The sequence below is a fragment of the Macrobrachium rosenbergii genome, chromosome 46, assembly GCF_040412425.1.
Source record: "Macrobrachium rosenbergii isolate ZJJX-2024 chromosome 46, ASM4041242v1, whole genome shotgun sequence".
Taxonomy (NCBI): Eukaryota; Metazoa; Arthropoda; class Malacostraca; order Decapoda; family Palaemonidae; genus Macrobrachium; species Macrobrachium rosenbergii.
In genome coordinates this window covers 50,864,695-50,885,799 of record NC_089786.1, presented here as the reverse complement: position 1 = coordinate 50,885,799, position 21,105 = coordinate 50,864,695, and the positions used below count along the sequence as shown (strand labels likewise).

The 21,105-nt window shown below is 38.6% G+C and overlaps 1 protein-coding gene across 4 annotated transcripts in view; it reads right to left on the bottom strand.

The window, feature by feature from the left end:
- Mdh1 (malate dehydrogenase 1) overlaps positions 1-21,105 on the bottom strand; it is a 60,768-nt gene that overhangs the window by 6,951 nt on the left and 32,712 nt on the right. Inside the window, exons 1-3 of one of the 4 annotated variants that reach the window (XM_067089751.1) lie at positions 8,581-8,738; positions 6,135-6,266; positions 915-1,110 (exon numbers count right to left, since the gene is read on the bottom strand). In XM_067089751.1, coding sequence (XP_066945852.1) covers positions 915-1,110; positions 6,135-6,137 — 199 coding nt within the window. In that variant the 5' untranslated portion in view covers positions 6,138-6,266; positions 8,581-8,738. Of the gene's footprint in view, positions 1-914; positions 1,111-6,134; positions 6,267-6,761; positions 6,892-8,580; positions 8,739-21,105 lie in introns of those variants that run through there. The other 3 variants (XM_067089748.1, XM_067089750.1, XM_067089749.1) reach the window with 3 other exon arrangements.

The window sequence follows — 21,105 nt, the reverse complement described above, 5'->3', positions numbered from 1 at the left end:
GCACTACTTAAGGTTCTTTGCAGTGTGCCTTCGGACCCTAGCTGCAACCCCTTTCATTCCTTTTACTGTACTTCCTTTCATATTCTCTTTCTTCTATCTTACTTTCCACTCTCTCCTAACAATTGAGTCATGGTGCAACTGTGAGGTTTTCCTCCCGTTACACCTTTCAAATCTTTTACTGCTAATTTCCATTTCAGCGCTGAATGGCCTCATAAGTCCCCGTGCTTGGCCTTTGGCCTACTTTCTCTATTCAGTTCAATTCAGTACATCTTGAACCATACTGTATAATGCTTCTAAAGGACTTACATTGTGAGCACAGGGCCTGCTTTGTTTGGGATGAGTCATAAATGAAAATGAAAAAGAATTCAAACCAACATAACAAACAGGGGGCAGAGTGTCACTGGAATTCAAGACCTTAAGTCAAACCAACATAAAATATACACTTGGGAAAGGTGGAAAAGTATTCTGATATACAGTAGATGGTAGCTTTTATGTTCATGACTACTATTTATTCATTGTGTTGCTTATAAAGAAGCCTGACAACAGCAACCACGACTAGATCTGAAAAGTGATTACTGTTAAAAAAAAAAACTTGTGAAATTATAAGAATCTCGCATACTGCAATGGTACAATCTCATACACTACAAGTATGCTGACCTATGTCTCTTTTAGCCTGATTCTTGGATTTTACTTACACTTCTACATTCAAGTTATCACAATATGCTTATAAACCTTCTACAAGGTGTATACTGCAACCTTTAAAAATGACACACACTTTATTAATCAAGACCCAGCTAACTAAAATGGACTTCTGCTACTCCTAATGACCAAAATCCAATACCAAAAAGAAACGAACACATCCAATCGACCAGTTGCATCATTTCAAGACGACGTAAAATTAAGAGTCTACCCACCTCTGACGCAAGGCAGGGCGCAGTCGCTAATCTCCATGCACACACCATTGAGGACGCCCATCATGGGGGTGATGTCGAGGAGGTGAAGAATGACGGGGGTGTCGGGCCCAAACACCGCCCCAGAGCCAACCATGTACACCAGGGAATAACCAATCTGGCCGGCAGCACCAGTCACACACACACGCACGGGTTCGGCCTGGCAAGAAAAGGAGAAATGAATCCAAATCATTTGACTTGTTTATAAACAGTGATGCAATAATATTCACCTTGCCATTAGAGTACAGTAAACCGCCCGCATTCGCGTTCTCATGATTCGCGGACTCACGCACTTGCGGGTTTCTCTGTGGAACATATCTAGTCATTATTTGCGGAAAATTCGCCCACTCGCGGTATTTTTCACCGAGAAGTGTTCGCTAATTACTGTATTTTCATATAATTTTCATGAATAAATGCACTTTTTGTGATAAAACTATTAAAATACTCAGGTATATGCATTTTTACAGGGCTTTTCTGTGTTTTAACTATCAAAATGGGCAGTTCTAAGTGTTTTTGGAGGGGTTTTAAGTATTCGCAGATTTTAGCTATTTGCGGAGGGTGTGGGACGCATCCCCCGCGAATACGGGGGGTTCACTGTACCATTAACTCCAATTACTAGTTCTGAATGAGAAACATGAATTAACTAATGCCTTTCATGGGATCTGTGCTATCAATACAGTATTCCTAACTGCCTCATTACTGCTCATAACCTGATTACTGTACTTGAGTAAATGACGACCATTACACATGCATATGCTCTATGAAGCTGTGACATTCCTGTTTGCTGCGAAAGCAGCGTGGTGTTCAGTGCTGGAAAATGTTTACTGAAGTGATTAAATAAATACACGTTAAAAGGATCTAAACAAAGAAGAATAAATGTCTTTCTTGACAGGTTGGGAAAAACTGGCAATAATCATCCATTCAATTTTGAAATTTAATTATGCACATGCATATACTAAATAAATAAATATGCAGTATGTATACTACATACACTTATTAGCTATGTGCCTATGTATAATCCTATATACCTAGACCTTAAAACTCTAGTCCTTATAACAACTTAACATGATGCAAAACAAGCAAATGTGAGATTCTTAAAATAGTACTTATCCTTACCCATTCAAGTAACAAAAGGCTGTAACTACACGTTTGTAACTCATCTTATACACATGTCCAATAATTTTTAAGCTAAACTACGGTATAACTTCATTTACAACGTCTTCTTTACAATCTGTCCATTCTTATATTAACCAAACGACATTCTGTAATACTGATGCCGACTGCTAAAGAGTACATTCCACATTCTTAGAGCATTCCTTTAGGGCACTAATCTAACCCAACCTCTAACGCCGGGGTAATTCAGACCTGGCTGTGACTTTTACTTGGGTTGACAGGGTCGCTCGCTGATGTAATGGTCTATGGCAAGGGTTTCATTATTGTATTAGTCATTTAACATGACTTCCAAGGCATGTTTCTAGATCTGCGTAGGGCTGGCAGTAGGATTTGTCCAAAATGCAATAGAATATTGGCACAAAGTTAAAGACCAATGGGAGTGGAGGAACATGACAGTTAAGGAATGGAGATGGTAAACCAATTGGATACTACGAAGATGCATCTAGTGTGCTGCATAAGGTGTTATGTAGGAGGTGCACTCTTATGGGTTCATGGTAAGTTAATGTATTATGGGAGAGCAATCTAAATACAATGTCTGAGCAGTACTAACACTAAGAACTTTGACTATGGAGTGTAAAAGAGCAACGTGTCATGAGGCATTAGCCTAAGCACATAAGCAAGAGCAACTTCTCTTGAAACAATGCTTAAATCAAAATCTTTGCACAAGCCAACAGGAATAACTGAATAAGAAACACTTTAATATACTTGCATGTATGTACACTAAAAATGGTCTGAATTAACTCTACTATCAAATATCAAAGTTTGTAACCTACTGGTAATTATTTGTACTATCTGCCAACACTGCACTGATAAAAATGTACCATCAATATATAATGCCCATCTCCATCTACAATTTAGGTAGCAATTTCCTAGACTATCTACAATGCATTCTGTACCATTTCTGCTTTTTCTCATTGTACTTTCTAATCAAGCTAAAAATATTCCTAAGTTCTGTATTTTTTTTAACCCTTAACTCCCTGTAAGAGGTCGCTACGAACTGATCTTTCACAAATCTATTTCCATGCAGAAATAATTTAAAAAGTTTTAAAAAAATAAGTGTCTAAAAAATATATGATGTTATAGGATCACTTTATACGATGTACAGTATGCAAAAAAATTCTTGTATCATACAAGTACAGTACAGTACATTTCTCAGACCAAATGCATTACCTTACAGATGTACACCTGTATACATTACAGTGACCCTATCTCTGATTTGCAGTAAATAACTTTAAAATGTTAAAAGTTATTACAGCACATCATGATATGCGGTTGTCATATAGAGAACAATACTGTATAATAGATCAGGAACAAGTTTTAAGTAGCAGACCTTGACAAAATACTCGGCAGGCCTTAACAAAAAAAATCAAAGACTTCAAACCAATGCCAAAGAGATTCCAAAATAATCAGCTCAAATACCTGAACTAAAAATTGCACCGGTTTGAGTGCTATCGTGGAGCAAACCTTGAGAAACACAGTATGGTGTCAGTTCATCACTGATGGTGAACACCTGAAAATGGTGGTTAGGGCATAACTTAAGTGCTGTATGTGGTGTTGTCTTAAATCTTCAGAGCTACTGACAAAATACTTGGAGATATCGCTACACATTCTGGCTATTAAAATCTGACAGCCATAAAAGATGTAAAAACAATAATTTTAGATCTCTCGACATTTTAAAACTTCACAGACGAACCTCAATGACTATAAGCAATCTTCCTTTCTTTTAATTAACACAGGTTAGGGATATAGCAGCAGATGGCAGTAAGTTTACTCAGGATCTGGGGGTGAAGCCCAAACAGGTAGGTTTCTATTCCCTAAATTAGAGTAGGTGTAACCTCTGACTTCCCATTACATTATTCATACGTCAGCCTTACTCTTGCTAGGTAAAGGTACAGCTATCACTTTTACAGCCACTGTAACCCTATTCTACATACTTAAACCACCGTGTAATTAAAGCAATCATGGCTACTTTTCACATCAAGACAGCAAGATAGACGATGGACGCTGGGATATGAGCAATACTGAGCATGACAAGGTACAACTTTCAGACAAAGCCTGCTAGTTCAGAACAGAACAGTTAAGTTGATATGGAGCAAACTTTGATTAGTGAGAGAGAGAGAGAGAGAGAGAGAGAGAGAGAGAGAGAGAGAGAGAGAGAGAGAGAGAGAGAGAGAGAGAGAGAGAAACACGTTAACCCAGTGGACCTTGTGACAATCACTTATTTCACAATGGTGTTATGTTAAAAGTTATATCCTTGAACCTAAACTATTCTTAAGTTGGGATAAGAATACTAATACAGTACAATAACAATGGCATATGGGGACAGGCAATGTACAGCCTCCTGGGGTATCACTCTCCTAACCCGAGTATATACGTACAAGGTACGTCATGAAATGTTAAATTCATCCCTTTTTGACATGGCATCTTAAAATGGCCGACTGACAGAAGAAATAAAACTAAACATGGACAAAATACTAATCAGCTGCTATAAAAAGAATGAAGGTCTTGCCTTCTAAACCTTGCAATATTACGCGCGTGAAAATAACAAGATTCTGATGGAAATGGGGGAGGGGGAGGTTTAGGATATGAAAAATTGTTATACAAATCTTATTCTATTTATAAAGCACTGTTTATACTGTCACTGATTTAAAAACAAAAGATATGCTAATTTATTTATTTTTTATTCCTTTCTGTTAAATTGATACTCTGCTTGATTTTCATTGCTAAACTTTATGAAGGGGGGGAGGGTATAAAGCAATAATATATGACATCATGGGGGGAGGCTCCCCCCAGCCAGGTTAGGGTATGGCAGCCTCACATGGTTAGGTTAGGTCGTATTCCTCCTGATATTAAGTTTTTCATCTGCTTTTCGGCTGGGCACGACCTGTGGAAATAGCACGCCAAATTCTTCTGCACTATTACCAAACGTGCAACCTGTATTCTATATAGGTAAACATACCCCCACACACGCACCAAACATACAGCCTATGGGACAACTACAGATGGGGGGTTGGGAGTATAAGGAATTTTTATCCATGAAAATTGCTGGGAAACCTAAGACATCCTATCCTAACCCTACTGAGGGCATTCTGCTCTGGTCAGGTCTGGGTGGGTTTTAGACCCTTCTGAGATAGTTTTTAACCTCTCAGTCTGCAGGCAACCCCACCCACCCCACACACACATACATAATATAATATAATATATATATATATATATATATATATATATATATATATATATATATATATATATATATATATATATATATATATATAATATATGCCTCACAGATCAATACTAGGGTATGTCTCACATTTATATAAAATAAAGCTACTGATTCTGATTTGAATAATAAAATAAACATGAACTATCACCCATTAACTACCTAAATCAACAGAATTTTCCAATCTAAGACTCTGTTTACGCATAGAAAAAAAAATCGATTTTCTTACCATGAGAAAACTACTCGAGTTTTCCAAGCCAAACTCTCGGCTCGGGGTCATTGAGTATATCGATTTCCTTCCCCAGATTTCTTTCCCACCCACGCCCACCGCAAAGCAAACCCCACCCTCAAACGCCCGTAAACCTTTTAAACCTCACTCGACCTCATTCCAGAGCTCCTTCTTAAGAAGACCTAGTTTGACCTTGAATTCACCCTTGACAACAACAAAAAAAAATTGACAAGTCGTATTTTCGGTCAAACTCCCGTGACACGACGTCAGACAATTCGGTAATCAGAGTTCAGTATGCCAGGAATTACATTAAATTCCGTAAAGGCAATTACGGTAAATAGGAGAGAAGTTCTTGAATAATTAATCGAGGGAAGCCGGTGATTTTCCTCTCCGGTACGACGACATTGGCCGCAGACGTCAGGCTTATTCTTCCTGTTACTACGCGGGTAAATTACGCTAAAACTTGTGATTAAAGGGATAATAAAGCTTAAAAAATTAACGCGCGGTAAAATTACGTAATGGTATTGTAAAACGGAACCGTAAAACGAAAGTATATTACCATTTTGACGGGAGTTGATGTTGTCGTCTGCTGCTTACCAGGATACCAGGCTCTGAGTGACGGTATCAATACAACAGGCTCCCGGTCGGCGGAGGGTGTTCGAAACGGCTTCGAGATGGCGTTCGTTGACTCCTGTGAAAGCCGATTAACATTATTAATGGGGTTTTTGCATATAGATATTTATGAATAATGTAAATACAAACTATTCTTGAGGGATATTAATACCAGAAGTGTTGCTAAATACGGGTTTTTTGTAAATATGATTCTGCTTTTCTCGATGAAGCAGTTCGAACACGTGAGTATGAAAACTATCTGGAAGAGATGCGAACTACAGATATTAGGTCTTGTAATTACCTTCAAAAATTCACGTATACTCCAAAGTATTTAATTGTTTTCACATGACATTAAAATACAGGTATAGATTTTGTCTATAAAGTTAATTATGGGCGAATTTTGCTTTCTAAAGTCAAGAAAATGGGAACAATTCCCTACAGCAAAACCTGACAAGATGTTTTCGTTGGACTAGATTCGAATTCAAATTGTTCATGCACACATACATCTTAGATGCGAAAGCACTCAAATGCACATTAACTTGGATGATTTTATTTTAATTCTGGTCAGCTTCACCTCTAGATAATAATCAATAGACAGCACACATTTAAGCAGCGTGAGATGAAACTGGAGTAGAATTACACACAAATATGGCCGGGGTCGTTCAAAAGTGCGTGCAAGAAGAGAAGCCGGACAAACAGGCCGACATGGGTCTATCACGTGAGCATTTGCTGTCCACCTCAAGGTTAATATTGATTTTGGTGGCGCCATGAACATAATGACAATTTCAAGTACTGCAAGCTTTGGGCCAGACGGCAACTGACATTGCATGCAGTGCTGCTGTCAAGATTGCATAACATATAATCTTCATGTGGTGAAGGAATTCTCTCTCTCCTCGTCCAACTGACCCACCACATGTATTCGAGGAAGGATTGTTTTAATTTTAGCACACGACCGCGAAGCATAATGCCTAAAGGACCGTCACCTTAGGATTAGGATAACAACCAAGTATCCTGAATAAATCCTTAGGGACTTGGAGAACACTGAGGAGAGAATTTAGGGCCAGATTTTGCAAGTACGCAGGAGGAAGTTCATAATGGCTGACTAGAATCTCTAGAAACTAGAAAAATTACATAAGTGATCTTCTACAGCCTTTCTCCCTAGCTGTGTTACAGGCTTCTCGAAACATTGTACCCATAATGTAAAAAATGAATGCAATGTGAGAGAGGATAGGTGTGATAGTTGTAACACCCGATAAACTACAATCAACCAGTCTCTTCGGCTGAGCAATGGGACCTGTTGGGGGCGTGCTATGCCCTGGCCCAAGCTTTTAGGGGCCACTGTCTGCTATAGTCAAGCAATACGACGTGAGGGTGGCAACTTCTTCCTTAAAGTCTCGCTGAGACTCAAAGGTGACTCTAGCGGTTTTAATAAATTACCTACAACACATCCGTGTTTATTATATTAAAATAACAACAGAACAGATCTGCGACTATAATTATAGTAACATTAGATGAAATCTGTTCACAAGCCCACCGGGGCCACTGACTTGAAATTCAAGCTTCAAAAGAAGTGTGTGTACATATGTATGTATGAACACACACACACACACACACACACACATATATATATATATATATATATATATATATATATATATATATATATGTATGTATATATATATATATATATATATATATATATATATATATATATATATATATTACTAACAGGACCTAATTCAAACTGGATGGTATTTAATGGAGATATCTATTCAAAAAAAATTACAAGCTTTCTAGAGCAAACAGGACCTCATTCAAACTGGATGGTATTTAGTGGCTTGTAACTTTTTCCGAATAAATATCTCCACTAAATACCATCCAGTTTGAACGAGGTCCTGTTAGTAATTGTACTAATACACAGAACAATTGTTTATGTGATAAAGTTAATATATATATATATATGTATATATATATATATATATATATATATATATATATATATATATATATATATATATATATATATATCTGCATTTTTTTTTGTCACGCCATTACTGCTAATTAGCTCGTTATATTGGTACATGTATCTCACAACGCAAAGAAGAGACCAGGACACGAAAATGCCAAAATAGAGAAACAAACTGAAGGGAAATAAGGAGAAATAACTTCAGAGGGGGAGACCCACCCCACAGAGGCAGCCATGTCACCCCCCTCCACCCCAACAAACAACCCACCACATCTCACAACCACCTTGCACAGGAGGCCCGGAATTCCTCATAATAATTCCATCAATAATTAACTGAAAGCTGCGTAAAAACATCTGTTCAATAAAATACTTCTACACCTGTCCCTAAAAGTAAAGAAAAACAAAATTTTAAGTCAGGGGAATGTACCCAATCATCAAAGGTTCGGCGGCGGATGACTTTTCTTTCCCTGAGAGGACTTTTGAAAAACGACCCCCAAAGTTGGCGTTGTTTTCTGACGCCGAGGAAGAGATCTGAACTTCTGCAGCCGTCTCCAAGGTCGCCCAGATACCCACAGCCTCTCTCTCTCTCTCGTGGGAAGTAATCAGTTGTTATGATTCAACTGATGTACGTCTCTTGAGAAATCTGGAAGCTGATATGAAGCAGGCTAATCAACAGTTGTGCAATCAATGTATATATATATAATAATTTTCCAAGTTTCTTGGCATTTTTAGTACAATTCACGTTTAAACGAAACTTGGAGCTGGACACGGCATGAAATATGATGAAGAATTAGCTACGTTCGTTCGTGTGACGAGGGTGGTTAATAGGCCTAACGTTTTGGTTGTGTGTTTGTGTGCGTGTGTTTATTTGTCTGTAGTCACATTTGGAGAGGAAAACATTAATAAATATTAAATCGTTTTCAAGCTTTCTGGAATGTGATTCAATATTGACGTATTAGCATGCAACTAAAGTTGATTAAAAGATCATTTTCCGTGATCCAACCATAGGACTTTTTCCTGATTCCCCAGGAAGAGAGAGAGAGAGAGAGAGAGAGAGAGAGAGAGAGAGAGAGAGAGAGAGAGAGAGAGAGAGAGAGAGAGAGCAGAATTAAGACGTCAATATGACCGCTTTAAATGGGTAATGCATTAAGTTTCTAAACAAAATTGAATGGAACATATCAAGTATTGTTTCCATCGGAGTGGCTTTAAATATTTGTTGTTCTATTCCTCAGTTTCACCTAGGCCTAGGCAGGATGGGGGTAATTTGAACTTCCTGTTCTGCCGACCTTTCATTGCTTGAAGATATACGTTCTCTCGCTCTCGCTCTCTGTAACCCCATTTATAACGTGATAAGAGTAGAATAATCTTTTTTGTTTTTTTTCTCCCGATACGAAGAATGCGAGGCTCAGAGAAGCCACGCTGGGCAGACCGAGGTGCATTCCTCACGAAAATACAAAGACAGGCGCATTCTTGTCTCTCTCTCTCTCTCTCTCTCTCTCTCTCTCTCTCTCGTCCACCATGGCGCGTGATATGACAAGGGTATTTGTGGACGCTTCTAAGTATAGTGTTTGTCACCAAGGGAGAGGAATTCTTATCTGGGAGGTGTTCAGGTGTTTGGGGGTTGGGGGGGCGTTTTCTATTACATTCTTCGGAGCAACAACACTCAAAGAAATGTTTGCGATGGAATTACCAGGAAGAAGTCCATTACATTGAATACACACACATACACACACACACACACTCTTTTATTTATTGAAGGTTTTCTTAAATTAATTAATGGATTAATAATAAATCAAATATAATGACACTCTTACAATGATAATTTAATGGTAGTCTTACATGAGAGACTAAGAGAGAGAGAGAGAGAGAGAGAGAGAGAGAGAGAGAGAGAGAGAGAGGTTCTCGCAACTTTTTCTACAGGCTACAGATGTCATGAAGAGCAAAGATAACTTATCGTGTCTGAAGATGGACAGTGATAAAGATAAAACATCAACGGAACCTTTTTATGAATGGGAAACGCGTGGATAGGGGAGTGTGTACGAACTTGGGTATAATGAGCATAATTATTCTTTCTTTCCAATACTCAATTATCTGCTGTGATATCTTGGTTTACTGTTCGATAAATGCCACTGATATATTTTTGGATTATGTTAAGTTAGACATTAAATTCCAGGGCGAAATAAGTGGTTAAATTCAGGCGTTTTTCTTTTTTTTTCTTTTATTAACGACCGTTGACGTTGGAGCGTACGAACCGGGCTGCTTACGTAAACCAAATCTTCACACGAACTGTTTTTATATTTGCTGTTAAGGGAAGACAAAAATAATCTTAGATTAATAAATTATCAACAATAATTCCATAATAAAGACGCAAATCGAACAGCCTTTGATTTTGTTCATGATTATGAACATTAGTACCATAACTTTGTCCGAAACCGAGAACATGAAAATGTACGAACTATGTTGGTTGCAAGTTAGTTAGTTAGGCGTAACCGATTAAAAAGAAAAAGTCATTCACAACAAATTACCTGGTGTTTATTTCGGGTCCATTTTGCCGCAGCCTAAAATTGAAAATGAATGTCATTAAGAGAGCCCATCCTATTTTGATATTTGTAATTGATTTGATTACTGGCAGTACGATAAACAAGCCGTGCCGGTATAAGGCGCGCCTAGTGTTTTTTACGTAATGTATACGTGATCGGACGCTGGTTCTGAATACACATATGCGCAGAGAGAGAGAGAGAGAGAGAGAGAGAGAGAGAGAGAGAGAGTCTGCTACATAAAAAATTCCCACAAGTGTGAGTGTTCATGATGCATATTTATAATTCTGATAGTTGTTGTTTTCTAACAAGCAGAGGAGGCCGACGGGGCGGGCATATCCCAAAGGATAAAACGTCGTAATGAGTTAGGGGAAAACAGAAGTATGGAGGGAAATCCGAAACTTGGCAGAAAACGGAAAATAACAAGTTACTAAGACGTAACATTTTAGGCTTTCAAAAACAAGCGTAAAAATCACTAATAACTTACATTTTTAATTTTTCTTGGCCAATAACGATTAAAAAAAAAATCAGTCTCTAACCATTCATAATTTTAATTTTTAATAACAATTCGTGACGATTTTATAATTCGTTCAGTATTCAGAAATTTGAATCTAATCCACCTGTCAGTTTTCTGTCAAGAAAAACTATTATAGAGATGGCCATTTGTCTGCCCGTCCGCACTTTTTTCTCTCCGCCCTCAGATCTTAAAAACTACAGAGGCTAGAGGGCTGCAAATTGGTATGCGGATCATCCACCCTCCAATCATCAAACATACCAAATTGCAGCCCTCGAGCCTCAGTAGTTTTTACTTTATTTAAGGTTAAAGTTAGCCATGTTCGTGCGTCTTGCGCCGTGGGTGAAAGTTTCAAGGGCCGCGACTGAGAGTTTCATGGGCCGTGGCTGAGAGCTTCATACAGGATTATACGCTGTACAGAAAACTCGATTGCGCAGAAGACACTTCGGCGCATTCTTTACTTGTTTTCTTTTATATAATGACTCGTATACTGGTATACGCCGAGTACAAAGTCCTGACAACGAATATCTTTCGATTATGGGCGCGTGGCATCGACAGCGAACGCCTCCGGATAAACAAATGTCGATTTTCGGCAGCGAACGAGCCCGGGTCAACAAATGTTCGACACGAGAAAAGCTTCTCCGTTCTCAAGACTTTTTTTTCTCCTTTATTTTTTAACTGATTCTCAAAATACAAATATCAAGAGTTACCCCACACTAGGCTGATATTCTCAATATCTCACTTCTTTCCCAATTTTCGTAAAAGGAAATAAAATAACCCTTTTTTTCCGTGTTTTTTTCTTTCCACCTGAAACCCGTTTGAAGCAGGAAACTTCTCTATTTCTTAAGAGTTCTTTCTACTTAATTCTAAGTGTTTCTAAAAAAAAAAGGAAGTAAAAAATGCGCCGAAGTTTCTTCGGCACAAGCGAGTTTTCTGTACAGCCGCTACAGCGTATAATCAAGGCCACCGAAAATAGATCTATCTTTCGGTGGTCTCGGTATAATGCTGTATGAATCGCGGCCCGTGAATCTTGAACCACGGCCTAGTGGTGGCCTATCCTATACCGTTGCCAGAAGCACGATTATGGCTAACTTCAGCCTTAAATAAAATTAAACTACTGAGGAGGCTAGAGGGCTGCAATTTGGTATGTTTGATGATTGGAGGGTGGGTGATCAAATTACCAATTCGCAGCCCTCTAGCCTCAGTAGTTTTTAAGATCTGAGGGCGGACAGAATAAAGTGCGGATGGACAAAGCCGGCAAATTGTTTTCTTTTAAAGAAAATTAAAAACAATTATTAAGAGTTGCTCCATACCAGAGTAATTCCCCCAATACCTAATTTCTCCCCCATCTTCGTACAAGGAAAAAAAACAACCTATTTCGAGTTTTTTTTTCAGACTTTTTATTCAATTTTTTACTTTCTAAAAGATTCAGCAATTGTCAACAGTTACCCCACACAAGAGTAATGTTTCCAGTACCTAATTTCATCCCCCATCTTTGTAAAAGAAAAGAAAGAAACGCATATTTTTCCAGTTTTTTCCCCTTCCACCTGAAACCGGTGTGAGGCAGGAAGTGTCTCAATTTCTTAAGACATATTTCTACTTAATAATTTTAAACTGTTTCTGAAAAAAAACAACTGTTAACAATGACGCCATACCAGAGTAACTATCTAATTACCTAATTTTTCCCCCCCAATTTTCATAAAAATAAAGAAAACAACATTTTTTTCGGAGTTTTTTTTCCTTTGTTTGAAACCTGTGTGTGTGTGTGTGTGTGTGTGTGTGTGTGTGTGTTAGGCAGTAAGGAGAATAAAGAGAATCATTACACCTTTCTTTCTTACCCCTTCCTTTCTCCTTCTTCTGCGCGGTGGAAACTTTCCAGCTAACTCTCGCTATCGGAATCAGATCACTGTTTAATGGCAGATCAAAACTCGTTCCGGGGGGAGATTTAAGGCCGACAGCTGTTTGTTAGGGGGGAATCCGGCCCCCATTATGTTAATGCGTCGATACTGCCCCCGAGATTCTGTTGCTGCTGATGGCGATGGCGAGGTTGGTGCTCCACCTCCTCCTCCTCCTCCTCTTCCTCCCCCTCTTTACGACAACATTGAGAGAGAGAGAGAGAGAGAGAGAGAGAGAGAGAGAGAGAGAGAGAGAGAGAGAGAGTCGAAGTACTTCCTCCCTCCGTCAGGATGCTTTGGAGCACTCCCTCTCTTCAAGATGCTTTGGAGCACTCCCTCCCTTTAAGATGCCTTGGAGCCCTTCCTCCCTTTACGATGCTTTGGAGCTCTTCCTCCATTTAAGATGCTTTGGAGCTCTTCCTCCCTTTAAGATGCTTTGGAGCACTCGCTCCCTTTAAGATGATTTGGAGCTCTTCCTCCCTTTGAGATGCTTTGGAGTCCTTCCTCCCTTTAAGATGCTTTGGAGCACTCCCTCCCTTTAGGATGCTTTGGAGCACTACCTCCCTTTAAGATGCTTTGGAGCACTCCCTCCCTTTAAGATGCCTTGGAACCCTTCCTCCCTTTAAGATGTTTTGGAGCACTCCCTCCCTTTAAGATGCTTTGGAGCTCTTCCTCCCTTTAAGATGCTTTGGAGCCCTTCCTCCCTTTAAGATGTTTTGGAGCACTCCCTCCCTTTAAGATGCTTTGGAGCTCTTCCTCCCTTTAAGATGCTTTGGAGCCCTTCCTCCCTTTAAGATGCTTTGGAGCACTCCCTCCCTTTAAGATGCTTTGGAGCTCTTCCTCCCTTTAAGATGCTTTGGAGCCCTTCCTCCCTTTCAGATGCTTTGGAACACTCCCTCCCTTTAAGATGCTTTGGAGCATTCCCTCCCTTCAAGATGCTCTGGAGCTCTTCCTCCCTTTAAGATGCTTTGGAGCACTCCCTCCCTTTAAGATGCTTTGGAGCTCTTCCTCCCTTTAAGATGCTTTGGAGCACTCCCTCCCTTTAAGAGATGCTTTGGAGCACTCCCTCCCTTCAAGATGCTTTGGAGCTCTCCCTCCCTTTAAGATGCTTTGGAGCTCTTCCCCCCTTTAAGATGCTTTGGAGCACTTCCTCCCTTTAAGATGCTTTGGAGCACTTCCTCCCTTTAAGATTCTTTGGAGCACTCCCTCCCTTTAAAATGCTTTGGAGAACTCCCTCCCTTTAAGATACTTTGGAGCACTTCCTCCCTTTAAGATACTTTGGAGCTCTCCCTCCCTTTAAGATAATGGGGGACAGTCCCTCCCTCCCCTACCCTTAGTGACATTCCCTCCACTTAACCACCTCCAGTATCGTGCAGGGTACTCCCTCCACGATCCGTGAGGGCGCTTTCTCTCTTCACAATCCTCGCCACGCTCCCTCCCCCCGTCTGTTAATATCCTGAAGGATATTCCATTCACTACGAGAATCTCTTCACGCACAATACTTCCAAGATCCACTGACTAATGACCTTCAACAGGTCATCTCTGCACACTCCTTGAGGAAGGGAGAAAGAGTCCCTCCGAAAGATATCCTTCAGGAAGGAAGTGTGCGGAGAGATTCCTTGATCTCCCCTTCCCCTCTCCCTCTCTCCCCGCCCCCATCGGGAATTTACTTTGGAACTGCGGGAAAAAAATATTGGAACAAATCTACAAATCGGAGAATTCTCCTTTGAAGTTCGACTTGGAGTGGCGTGATCTCTGTATCAGGTATCAACGTAGAGAGAGTTCCCGGCAGGCAATTTGGTCCTCTGACGCGTGAACTATCGTTTTGATGGCGATTTTAAACAGGACAGCTGGCTTACGTAGTTTATATATATTTTTTTATTTTAAGAACGGGAAAACGAAAAACGAGACGTTGTTCGCAACAGGCTTTGCCCTCGTTTTCTTCCGTTTCATGAGATTTTTTTTTTTCAGTAACCTTAACATTTTCGAAATGGAATTTAGGGTTTGGTAAGAAAAAGGCAAATTAATTCCGCATCAGCGAGGGACATGGAGCGAATTAACCTGAGTTTTAACGATTTTATTTTCATTCCATGAACTCTCCCGTTCTTGGTATCAAAGTGATTATCTTTTTCGCGCAAAATAAATGTTCGCAATTTACCTCGAGTAGAGAGAGAGAGAGAGAGAGAGAGAGAGAGAGAGAGAGAGAGAGAGAGAGAGAGAGAGAGAGAGAGAGAAAAGTCGTATGGGGGAAAATCAATGAAAAATGACTTCGGAAAACTCCCCGTGAACCTTTCCATATTAAACGCCCTGTCGCGATTGGTCCAAGCGAGTGGGGAGGTTCACCAATGGCAGACCAGAACGCCTCCGGTGAACTTTGGGGACACACTGACTGAGAAGGAACTTTCTTACGGCGCAGCCATATATCGGTCGACTGAAGGCTTAATGAGCTGCCCACAAAAACTCCTCTCTGAAATACACACAGGGGTTTTTTTTTAAACACCTTCTCCCTCTGAAGTGGAAGCATGCATATACAAGTTTGAGAGGGAAAGTTCCCCCCCGCGCCCCCAACCCCCCCGCAACAAAATCAGAGTCGTAAGATGTTTAAAAGGACTTCGTTAATTAGCAAACAGCCTCTTTATCTCGCCTCATTCCCAGCCCCGAGACTTTGAGGCGGTTTTCGCGAACAAGAAGCCACAGGACATTTTTTTTTTGGCTGGTTTTCGACGAATGGGAAGCCACAGGACTTCTCCCAAAGGACTTTTCTTCTTTTTTTTCGTCTTCTTTACAGGAATTTTGAGAAGCCGCAACTCTGCACTCGTCAGATGTGAGATAAATAGCTGGCAAATTCGGCAAATTCAGAGTTTTCTGACAGGGCAGCCTTGAAATGGCGAGGGGTTTGGAAATTTTGTGTGGAGCGAGTGAAAATTCTCTTCTGGAAATTTTACTTACACGGTAATTTATGGCGTATTTTAGGGTAATTTATGGTGCTTTTATGGTCATTTATGGTTTATTTTATTGCAGTTTATGGTGCATTTTATGGCGTATTTTAGGCCAATTTATAGTATGTTTTTGGCAATTTATAGTGTATTGTATGGTAATTTATAGGGTACCGTATGGAAATTTATGGTGTATTTTATGGCAATTTATGATGCATTTTGTGGCAATTTATGTTTTTTTTTGGCAGTTTGCGGTGTATTGTATGGCAATTTATAGTTTATTTTATGGTGCATTTTATGGCAAGTTTTGGCGTGTTTTTGGCAATTTGTGGTGTACTGTATGACAGTTTATGGTATCTTATGGTGCATTTTTAGGGCAATTCATGGTGTGTTCTTTGGCAATTTATGGTGTATTTTTTGGCAATTTATGCTAGATTTTATGGCAGTTTATGGTGCATTTTAGGGCAATTTATGGTGTGTTTTTGGCAATTTATGGTGTATTGTAAGACAATTTATGGAGTATTTTATGGCGATTTATAGTGTATTTTTAAGGCAATTTTATGGTGTATTTTTGGAAATTTAAGGTGTATTTTATGGCCATTTTAATGTGTATTATATGGCAATTTATGGTATATTCTATAGCAATTTATGTTGTATTTTATGGCAATTTATGGAATATTTTATGGCAATTTATGGTATACTTTATGGCAACTTTAGGTATATTTTATGGCAATTGATGTTGTATTTGCTTCCAATTTATGGTGTATTTTATGGCAATTTACGGTGTATTTTGTGGCAATTTATGGATATTTTATGGCACTTTATGGTTATTTTATGGCATTTTATCTTGTATTTTTATAGCGATTTATGTTGTATTTTATGGCAACGTATGTTGTGTAATATGGTGTATTTTATGGCATTTTATGGTGTAATTCCTTTTGGAGTGAATGTACAATTGCGGTCAGATCAAACTTTGTGGGAGCAACAGGTGAAAGAGAGCTTACGAGAATGGGAACCTGCCCATCTGCTCCAATAGGCAGGGTACATGGGCATGGGGCTAGCAACTTCATCCCAAAACACAATGAAAACTTGCAGCAGATTTCAAGAGACTGGTGCAACCAGCTGTTGGAAACTAGGCTGCTTTCCACGAGAAAAAATTAATGAACTTCTTAAGAAGAAATACAGAGGTATTTAGGGAATACAGAGAAATGAAGAGAATTCCAAACTCTGGAATTGAATGGTATGACCCTTGTGTTACCAACCTCAATAAAAATAAAAAAATATTCCTTCTCATCTCAACCCATTCCTACACTTCACATCTTGATACAGTTTTACTCTGCCATAAAAAATAGTTTTTTTTTACAAATATAACTTTGGACCGTACTCTCGAGAGCTGATGGAATATGTGCCCCTGACTCTCTGCTGTCTACAAGCACGCAATTATTATATATATATATATATATATATATATATATATATATATATATATATATAATTGTGTGCTTGTATATCATACACATAAACAAATACGTACACTGTATACACGAATACATATGTTTATGTATTAACTTGTACCCTTACTCAAAAATATAATTTAATATCCCCAAATGCTTAGTGACCAAGAACAGAAATCCATACTTCGAAAACAAACGCGTTTGAAACACGTCACAAACACGTCCGCGAAACAAACATCATCATCGGTCACACGCAAAGCAAAGACAAACCGTTTGTTCGTAGTATGTGACATTTAGCGAAGCTGCGGTGGACAGCAACCCTGGGGCCATTTGTATTTATGAGATGAAGAACTGAATTGAACGCTGGAAATCGGATAAGGTCACCGCCGTAAAATCTTCCACCGAAAACTCGCGAAGTGGCAACTCCCAAGGGAGGAGAGTTGCCAAACAGGGCAGGTTAATTTCATCTTTATTTTTTTTTTTTTTTGACTGTTCCCTTATCAATTTCTTTCTTTTTTTAATTTGTTTTTTTTTATGTCAGTGTTTTCTTTGTGCTTCGGAAATGTTTCTGAGGCGTTAAATGGAACGAGAGTTTTACTGGGCGTGAGTTATTTAAACGGATAATCAAAGGTTTTGGGAAATGGGTAAGTTAATCTTGATTAAATTTATCACTCTCTCCTCTGCTACATTGATCTCTGCTTTACTGTATATATATATATATATATATATATATATATATATATATATATATATATATATATATATATATATATATATATATATATGTAGTGTGTATTTAACTTGCTGCAAAAACTAGAAATATAAAAAAAATTGTGGGAACACATAACATTTGTAATAACGCAAACAGGAGCAGATATAATAGTATTATAGCAGTAATTTATAAAAAATAATAATGAAATTAAAGTGCTTCAAAAAAATTCTCATTAAGTCTGAATGGGGACACTGTTGGCAAGAAGCTGAGCAATATCAATAAAATCTACGGTCATTACACACCACATTTCATTACGATCTTTTGATCGCCTCTTTGCAAGAGGCCGACGGAAGGGGACAACAGAATAATCCCCCAAGCAAGAGCTTGTATAAAAGAATAAGAGAAACAATGAGAGAGTGTATAAATATGTCCGTGTATGTATGCGCGCTCATATACATAGAATTATGGACATGCATACAAAAAAGGTGTTTCCTTTTCAATAAGGCAACTTTAAAATGCAGTTTCAGAGCAAGGCTGGACCGCATAATGAACAGACTCCTAAACAAAGTAAAAGGGTAATTCAGGGGAGAGTCTGTATACATAAATAATAACGACACGGGCGTCAATCGTATGCAAATGACTACGGCTTTTGTTCAAAAGCCGTAACGGCACAGTTTAGCGAATAAATCCTCGCCAGCAATTGTTAACATTTCTCTAAAAAAAACGGTTATATCTAGTCAGCACCTAGGATAAGTTATTACCTAGATAACGACCTAATTATAAATTATACCCACGCACGAACATACGCCCACGCACGCCCATAAACACGCTAAAACACACAGACATATGCCACACGATTTATAAACCCGTTCATAGAGAGATTTCCCAGAAAAACCGCAAACAAAAATAATACCTGGCAACTTTTCCATGGGAGTTGCCAAACGCGTACCAATCCGGTACCTCTTTACACGTACATTTAATATCGCAGTGTATGGGGATGTTACGCACGTAATGGGATTGTAGTGGGGACTGGGATGGCACAATGACAGTGACATCCATAGAGCAGTGCAGTTTAAAATACCTTTAATATATGTGCCGGCCCAGAAGCGGTGCTTCAGTAAATTGCGCTGCGTTTGAAGCACAGTCGGCCGTGGTGCACAGGTGAGATCAGAATAAAAATAGCCGTGCTTGAGAGAGAGAGAGAGAGAGAGAGAGAGAGAGAGAGAGAGAGAGAGAGAGAGGGGGATAAGTGAGTAATAATAAAATATGCAATATCTGACAGAGTAGTAAGTGAGTAAGAAAACAATAAGTAATAAGAGAGAGAGAGAGAGAGAGAGAGAGAGAGAGAGAGAGAGAGAGAGAGAGAGAGAGAGAAGGGGGGATAAGTGAGTAATAATAAAATATGCAATATCTGACAGAGTAATAAGTAAGAAAACAATAAGCAATATCAGAGAGAGAGAGAGAGAGAGAGAGAGAGAGAGAGAGAGAGAGAGAGAGAGAGGGGGGGGGATAAGTGAGTAATAATAAAATATGCAATAGCTGACAGAGTAATAAGTGAGTAATAAAAAAATAAGTAATATCAGAGAGAGAGAGAGAGAGAGAGAGAGAGAGAGAGAGAGAGAGAGAGAGAGAGAGTAATGATTGCTGTGCAGTTGAACATACAGGTCGACTGTGATTCAGCAATGAGATGAAATGAAAAGCAAAATGAGAGAGAGAGAGAGAGAGAGAGAGAGAGAGAGAGAGAGAGAGAGAGAGAGAGAGAGAGAGAGAGAGAACAGGGCAATTATGACAAAAATTACATTTTCACTTTAATACCAGGAATAACTGGCCCACAGAGAAAAATCTCTCTCTCTCTCTCTCTCTCTCTCTCTCTCTCTCTCTCTCTCTCTCTCTCTCTCTCATCCACTCTTTTACTTGTAGCTAAATTTCAACCAAAAGTCTGTAAAATACTGTTAAGTTTTAATTCTGTTTATGCCTGTAATAGAGGGGCAAGTAATATATATATATACTGTATGTATATATACATATATATGTATATATATATATATATATATATATATATATATATATATATATATATATATATATGTGTGTGTGTGTGTGTGTGTGTGAGTGTATGTGTGTCTGTGTGTAACAATATCATTATCATAGCAACAACATTATATAAGTTTAAACAATTGCTTTCCCAAGAAGAAACTCTGCATTACACGCTGATGTGTTGAAAGCAAATTTCGAATTTTCACGAAAAAGAACATATATTATTAGAGATTTTGGTCGGGTTAAATTCAAAGGTCATATTTGGGCGGCATTTTCTTTGGTAAATTATATTTGTTTTTAATCAATTTTCAATTTATCAGTCAATGAACTGACCAAAGTGACGAATGAATATATATATTTATATATATATAAAATTATTTAAATCTGTTTATTGATAAATTTTTAGCTTTCAATTATTTGTTTTGATAACTAATTTATTAACTAATGTATTGATAAAACTGATAAATGATAAATAAATGTATTCATAAACCTGTTTGTTAATAAACTGTTTAGCAATTTATATTTATTTTGATAAATTTCATTCATTCGTTAACTGACAGATGATAAACATATAAAAATCTGTTTGTTGGTAAAGTTACAAAAGTCTAGTGGAGTGAGGTTGCTGGCCTCATGTTCTTCTTCATCTTGGTACATAACTCACTACTTGGGTCAACAGAGACACAATGGATATATCAGGAAACGAGGCAGAGTTTCTTTTCCCCGACCCGGGGATCGATCTTGGGGTTCTGATTAAGATGCCTATGGAAACCTTAATTCTTGCACACCCGTGGTTCAGGAAACAAATCAAGGTGTCTCTCTTCCCACCCAAATGATCGATCTTGGGATTCTAGTTGAGATTCCTTTACA